The sequence below is a fragment of the Prosopis cineraria genome, unplaced genomic scaffold (assembly GCF_029017545.1).
Source record: "Prosopis cineraria cultivar Desert tree isolate PC_DT_omini unplaced genomic scaffold, ASM2901754v1 PC222, whole genome shotgun sequence".
In the NCBI taxonomy this organism is placed as follows: Eukaryota; Viridiplantae; Streptophyta; class Magnoliopsida; order Fabales; family Fabaceae; genus Prosopis; species Prosopis cineraria.
The window spans coordinates 16,211-23,722 of NW_026555549.1; the positions used below are offsets into that span (position 1 = coordinate 16,211).

Below are 7,512 nucleotides of genomic sequence, written 5' to 3' on the forward strand. Positions count from 1 at the left end.
AAACACTAATGTATCTTACTAGTCACATGCAACTTGACATCTCATTTGTTATTAACTTATTAAAGAGATATAATTCTTCACTAACACAAAAGAACAGGAATGGGTTAAGCGCATTTTTTTATTATCTTAAGGGTATTATGAATATGTGATTATTTTATTTCAAAATACTTAAAGTTGATGTTATTGGTTATGCAAATGTTGGATTTTTGTCTAAGCCTTATGTTGGTAGATTACAGACAAGTTATTTGTTCACATATATGAAACAAACAATATTAGCCATATCATCTAATCTTGCATAAATTCTAGCTGTATATGAAGGAAATCAAGAATGTATGTAGTGAAATCATTAATTCATCACATTCGAACTACTTGTGGTTTGTCTTTTAACAAAATGATTCTGACAATCATATACAAAGATAATATTGTTTGTATTGCCCAATTGAAAGAAGAGTACATTAAAGGAAATAGAATGAAATATATTTCACCAATTTTTTTTACTCATGATCTTCAAAATAATGATGAAATTAATATCTAGCAAATTCGTTCAAAAGAAAATTTAGCTAATATGTGCACTAAGTCACTTCCTGCTAAAATATTTGAAAAGTTTATTCATGATATTGGATTTCACAGATTTAAAAATATCAATTGATGTTGTCAAAATGAGGGTTAATACACGCTGTACTCTTTTTTTCTTGTCTAAGTTTTTTTATTAGATTTTCCTAATAAGGTTTTTAATGAGATAGTATTAAATAGCATATAAATGAATGATGTACTTTTTTTTTAATTAGGTTTTTCTTAATTAAATTTTTTAATGAGACACATTCTTATATAATGAACATTTAAGGGAAGTGTTATGAATATTAAAAGGATAGTGGATATCCATTTTTATCACCTCTTTATTTTTATTTTTTTCATGAAACTCTTACAGTTAATTACCCTTTATTTTTTTTATCATTCGTGTAACCTTTAATGTATAAGATTGTATTTATAAATATGACTTGCAATTTATATTGAAGGACACAATAATTTATAAGAAATTTTTTTCATTCTCTTGTTTTTATTTTTTCTCCCAATATCTTTTTTTTATAGCTGCTTAAATTTTTAACATTAATAAATAAATTTTAAAATTTAATTAGTACTAATTAATAATACTATAATATTAAAATTAAAATCTTGATTATTTTTTTTTTTGCCAATAAAATTTTAATTATTATTACAATTACAAAATAAAAATATTACATTAAAAATTGAGGGGACAGGGGATCCAGCAGAATTACGGGATGAATATTCATGTGCCATGAAATCCATCATTCCGCAGAAAAAAGTCAGAAATATCAAACCCTAGTTAACCCCTTAAAGCAGCTTCGACGCCATGGCCTCCAAATCCCCTGAGCATAGAGTATTGATCGGACTTCAACTGAATCAGCTATCACCTGCTTCATTCCCTTACTCTGAAGTCTGAAGACCGGGCAGCGTCCACCTCGTCCTCTTTTCGTTCTTCGTGAACGTTCTGTCAGGTGGCGGCTTATTTCTTATAGTATCTTCCCCAGCAGGCCTGGGTTGTGTACAGCTCGGCGTCCTACCTTTCGACAAGCACCGTTTGCTGACGTCGTGGGGTATGATTTTTTACGGGTTTCTTTTCCCAAAAATTTTTCCTTTCCGTACTGGGCACCCAACGATTTCAGGTCCCGGATGTCGGAAAATGCTGAGTTTTCTGAACTTGTTTTTAAACACTCCACTTGGATGCTTTTCTCGTCTGTCTTATGTATAGTTATTTATCCACTTTGAGCTTACCTGGTTTTGAGTATCTGCTGATCCTTTAATCTCAAACTGACCCTCAGCTACTTCTTCTTTGCAACTTAGAGTTTTTCATGTTCGGGGTTAAAATGCATACAGTTTTTTTCCCTGGGGGTAGCAAGAGGAAAAGAAAATGGCTTTGTACTGTATTACGCAGCAGATTGAGGTGGGGAGTGCAATATAGTTTTTTCTTATATGGAAGAAAGAAATCCAATTTTTATAGTTTCCAGACTTTTCAATTGCTTTCCACCTCATTCATATTGCAGCCTTGTTTTCTCTTTTCACTTCTCAAATGACTAGCACTATATTCTGTCACGAGTCCCACATCAGGAGACCATATTGGTGGAGTGTGTATTATAAATCACCCTTCTCTTATGAGGTACCTTTTGGGGGCGAGTTCTACCTAAAGGGTTTGGGGTCGTGACATTGGTGCTGAGAGTTGCCGTTCACGGAAAGACTGCCCATAGAGGGGCTGACTAGTTGAAGGCTAAATGAAGTGCCGTGGAGTGTGAGCTGTCGCGGATGCCGGCTTTTGAGGGGTGGGCTATGTCATGAGTCTCACATCACGAGGCCACATTGATGGAGTGTAGTTTATAAGTCAACCGGGCATCCTCTTCCTACGAGGTGCCTTTTGGAGGTGAGTTCTACTTAGAGAGCTTGTGGTCGTGACATTGAAAATTTCAAAAGACTAGCCTGTTGGATGGGAGATTTACTTACACTTAAGAGGCTCCCTGATGTGGGATTTGTGAGAATGCCACACCGTTAAGAGCTGACATCCCCGACGGCTTCACTCCACGGCATTTCACTCGGCCTTTGACTGGTCAGAACTCTTAGCCCTTTCTGTGACATTGGCCTCTCAATGAAAGCACCAATATAACGAGCACAAGTCTACAAGGAGAGCCCATCCCAAAAGACTAGCTTGTTGGTTGGGAGATCCCCTCACTCTTATAAATCCCACACCACTTGTTAGGTTCCTCAATGTGAGACTCGTGACATTCCCAACTTGTAGTCTAAATCTATGATTCGTTCCTGTTGCGATTCCTTCATTTTTCTTTCTTTTTTCCTTCTTGTTTTGCTAAAGATTTCACAGTTTGGAAGGCATAGTTGGGCAAAGAGTAGCTTCGCTTCTGCTCCACAAAACAGGAGTAGTAGCAATGGAGGGGTTGAAGGTGTCAGATGCTAATCTAGTCGTATATGTTCATCCTTCAAAAAGTAAAAAAGTTCCCCAAGCAGTTCTCAATGAGCTCAGCACTTTGCTTTTCACGTAAGTTATTGCACCTTCCTTTGATTTTATATTTTAGTACGATTTATGATTGCAATTATGGTTTTTGTTATGTTTAAAGGACATGATTTTTGATGAAGTTTTAGCTGTTATTATCTTTTTATTGGGTTAGAAAGAGATTTATGGCAATTGTGGGTGCTGGCTTTTTTAGCTCTGTTTTATCAGTTCCCTGTGAGAGAAGTCCCACAAATTGTGAGATTTATGTTATATAGGTTTTATTTTACGTATTTGAAAATTGAAAAATGACAATCATAGAATTGCCAAACTCTCTGCATGTTGAATATGTGCATGTGCACATGCGTGCATGTGTGTTGTGTGTCACATAGTGGTAGCCATAAGTTTACTTTTGAGTTTAAATTTCATTTTCAAGTATCATGAAATTTTTGTGGTTTAAGCATGCCAATGTGCTTACCTTAGTACGTTACTTGTTTTAAGATGCGATGGAGAATTATATCCCTCCCCACATACTCACTCCTGTTTATAATGCTGTTTTGGTTGTGCTGTCCTTGCAGGTTCAGTGAAATCTTTGATGGGGTTGTGTTAGCCTATGATATCAACCTCCTTGATAAATGTGCAAAAATTCTTTCTGGAGTTCATCCTTATTTTGATGTTAAACTAAATGCGAAATTGTTACTTTTTTCTCCAAAGCCGGATATGCTTTTAGGTAATTCACTTGTTGTGATTTAAGAGTCATGAATGTTAGTATTTTGTAGTTACTTGGTTATATCAGACTAATATTCTGCATGTTTTTCTGTTTTATAGATTTATCTATTGTTTTCTTATTTTTCCAGGGTTTAGTTCACATCCCCAAGTGTTTTTAGGACCTCCTGTGTATTCTTTGCTAATTTGTCAATTGATTGTTGCTTTCAGAAGGGAAGGTGGTTAAGCTCACACAAGAATCTATTCATGCCATTGTGCTCGGCTTTTCTTCTGCAATAATAGTTGACAAAGACATTAGGGAAGAGTTCTCATACAAAATTGTGAGTAACCTCAACCTGATATTCAATAGTATCTATCTACATCTTCCTCCTCCTTAAAATCATGATTGTTATTTTAGTATTTATAATTAATATTGTCTACATGCTGTGTATTTTTCTAATAGAAACGTGGACAAGGTAGATATACAAGCAGATTGCATAAGCAGCATGTGATAAAGGTTGGAACCATGATACGCTTTCAAGTCAAGAGGTGATAGTGCTGATGCTACTTAAAATAAGATTACGTGTTCAATGCATTTCTATGTTGCATCAGAATTCAATTCAATGAAGTGAGTTGACCTCACTGTAAGATCTAAAAAGCAGACTGGAATGTGCATTTCAAATAATTGTTTAGAATTATGTATTTTCAGTTGGTCTATCAAATACTTCATGAAACCTTGGTCCCTCCTTTGTTGATTAGCAACTAGGAAGAATTTGGTTTCATACATCTCCAATATATTTTCAATTTTTTCTCATGGTGGTCTCCTTGAAGATGCTTTCCATTGTGAAAAGACAGAGTATTGCCTCATTTAAGCTTATTGATTTGATATATCTGCTGCTATTGCAACTTCGTTAATATTTGCTGTTGTTAATTATATTTGTTCTCTAGCTTCTTGAATTTTAATTAGATCAGACATATGCTTATGTATGTTTTAAGCGCGTCAAAGTTTCATCTGGCAAGTTATTCATCACAATATTCACATCAATGATTTATCTCTGCAGCTTTGATGAGGAAATACTTCATGTTTTTGGATCCCTGAAGCCAGATACCACTGGCAGTATTCATTGGTTAGACAAGAACTTGGAAGATGTTTCCCAAAGTGACAGGTTCTTTACTTTTAACATATTTTTAGACTAATACTAATATTATTGGCATAGAGGATATTTTGTGCGTAACTCTAGCATAATCTGTACAGAAGTGCAAAGAAGAGAGAAAATGGGGGAGAACCACTAATCCCAGAGCAAAATGCTATGGTTGAGGAACCAATTTCCTTGGACAATGCACACGAGAAAAGGCCAAAGAAACAAAGAATTAAAGAGGAATCATGAAGTTGAAAGTAGCTTTGGAATCCTATTCTGTATGTATTTTGTTTTCCCAGGTAACTTCGCTACTTTCAAAAAGAATCTACACGCTTGAAATTCTGCAGCAGCAGGACTTCAAAAAACCATCTTGTCTAACGTGATTTTTTTGGACACATGCCAGACTGCTTTACCAAGAAATGATAATTTATTGTGTTTTAAACTTAATTTCTAGAGTTGAACTCTTTATGTATGTTTAAACACATGGGGTACCTATAAAGAAATACATAATTTTATATCCTAGTGACTTGTGTTTGATTATGTGATTGCTGTGTCTTTTCTGCAGGGCTTTCACATTATTTTGCAGCTTGACCACTGTCTAGTGCCCTAGAAGTAGCAGCTTCATGAGCCACTGATAAACATGAAAAGTGGAGAGAAAGAGTCCAAGAAATCTCAACACGGCCTTGGGTTAGTTTTGCTCTTATACGTCGACAGATTTATTGACAAGCATGAAAACTCAAATTTGTTGAGCCTTGTAATCCGTGTTCGGCATCAATTTGTACCCAAGATTATGTATCCTATTGACTGCCGACATTTTATTTATTTACATGTGTATCCCGAAATGGCTCCAACAGTTTAGGGTCTGTTTGGATTTCAATTGGGTATAATAAATTATAAAATAATTGATTAAGTGGTAGATTTTAATCATAATTGATTATGTTATAACGTAATCTGTTTGGATACTGTTTTTTTAAAATTGATTTTAACAGAATTGAAGATATTTAAATAATTTAATCAAAATTAATTTTTAAATATATAATTTAATTTTTAAATATCAAATATTAATTTTTTAAATATATAAAGTTTAAATTTTATTAAGGAAAAAAAAAAGAAAAAGAAGAGAGTTTAATTTTTTTTTATTAAATTATGTGCTTTCTTTGTAATTTTTTCCTGGGCTTATTTTTGTAATTTTTCCCAACGTTTTTGACAAACTTTTGGCAGAAAGTGGACGAAGGGAGCTTCGGGAAAAATGCGCGTTTTGGCCCAGAATTGATTTTTAATCATTTTCGACTGTTTGGATAGATTGATAAAAAAAATCGATTTTGGGTCCAAAACGCGCGTTTTTTCCTTATCCAACGGGCACTTACTTATGCTTTCTTGATTCAAATCATTCTGGATTATCACTCACAGCTAGAATAATAACAACGCATGGTGGTGGCCAGTCTCAGTGATGATACAGCGTGGATCTCATGTCAGGGATATTGTAGCCATTTTTTATGGAATATCCACATGGCACATACGAAGAAAAATAAAGCATGTTTTCCCAATGGGATACTTTTGGTCTTTGAATTTATGATTCTCGAGGTTGTTGGTGATATGTGCATGGCCATGTAAATCACAGCACAGTTCTGAATCAGTGATCATTTTGAGAAACTTCAATCTGTTTTGATTGTACGATCTGTGAAGCCATGACATGATGCATACAACTAGCTCAGACAGTAATAATGTGTCATCTTGATCAATTAGCAGGTAGAGTCATTACAAGTCTCTGTTCGAGCCCCTCAAAATGTGTCGCAACGAGCTAGCAAGAGTTGTATTATAAGGACGAGGGGTGTTTGGTTCAAACCTTGCTCCTGATCCTTCGTTGTTTGGGCTATGCTGCTTGCGGTTTACCTTGTCCGAGGTTAAAAGTTAAAACACTCAATTTTGCAAATTATTTTTAATCATAAAATAAAGGATGGCAACATCTCTGTATGACCCCTGACATTATTATTTTTGGAGAGGGTTCTAAAGTGAGTACGAAACTGATTCGCGTGTGATCTTGACAAGAATTTGGCTCTGCGATGCATATTTACCATAGATATATATCCATGATTTTTACTTGTAAGTGATCATACGAATTTTTTACTTGTTAATTGGAGGATTTTTTTTTTTTTATTTCACCACTTGATGTTTTGAGAAGTCACTGGTTCATTTTTTGTTTAGACGAATCTGAAATTTTGCTGTACAAGAATGTTATTATCAACAGTGGTTTTATAAGTTTGACATATTTATTTAATGCGGCTGTATATATTAGGACTTAAATTTGAAATTTTAAAATAAGTTGACATTTATTTAATGTGGTTGTATATATTAGGACTTAAACTGAAAATTTTAAAATAAGTTGATTCAACTTTATTCACTAGTTGAACAAGTGTCTCTCAATTAATTTGGAAGATCCAAATTGGTTCAATATATACATATGTGCATGTATGAAAGAATTGTTTTTATATAGATTGGTTGGATGACCAAAGTTAATTTTTAATTGATACATTTAATTCAATTTGACACTAAAAGAAAACGATAAATCTCGTCCGATTGTCTTGAAAGTCATTTTTGGGGCCAAAGTGGGACAGAATGACGCTAAGGTTAATAATATAATAAAATTTAGGAAAA

General features: G+C 34.1%; 1 protein-coding gene across 3 annotated transcripts; it reads left to right on the forward strand.

Annotated features, from left to right (window-relative positions):
• The first annotated feature begins 1,311 nt into the window (after window positions 1-1,311).
• On the forward strand, window positions 1,312-5,750 carry LOC129295940 (uncharacterized). Of its 3 annotated transcripts, XR_008589665.1 has the most exons (8): window positions 1,313-1,616; window positions 2,879-3,061; window positions 3,592-3,743; window positions 3,950-4,059; window positions 4,182-4,267; window positions 4,780-4,884; window positions 4,974-5,156; window positions 5,423-5,750. XR_008589665.1 is itself a non-coding variant. In XM_054934535.1 (7 exons), the coding sequence occupies exons 1-6, from the start codon at window positions 2,952-2,954 to the stop codon at window positions 5,104-5,106; spliced, it is 696 nt and encodes a 231-aa protein (XP_054790510.1). In that variant the 5' UTR covers window positions 1,312-2,951; the 3' UTR covers window positions 5,107-5,135; window positions 5,423-5,750. The 3 variants fall into 3 exon arrangements, 1 of the variants encoding a protein (XP_054790510.1); XM_054934535.1 differs by having other exon boundaries at window positions 1,312-3,061; window positions 4,974-5,135; XR_008589664.1 differs by having other exon boundaries at window positions 1,313-3,061.
• The last annotated feature ends 1,762 nt before the right edge of the window (window positions 5,751-7,512 follow it).

Coding starts and splice junctions, on each gene's coding strand:
- LOC129295940 (XM_054934535.1), top strand. CDS start 2,952: ATGGAGGGGTTGAAGGTGTCAGATGCTAATCTAGTCGTATATGTTCAT. Junction 3,744..3,949: donor AAAGCCGGATATGCTTTTAG/GTAATTCACTTG, acceptor TGTTGCTTTCAG/AAGGGAAGGTGGTTAAGCTC. Junction 4,268..4,779: donor ATACGCTTTCAAGTCAAGAG/GTGATAGTGCTG, acceptor TTATCTCTGCAG/CTTTGATGAGGAAATACTTC.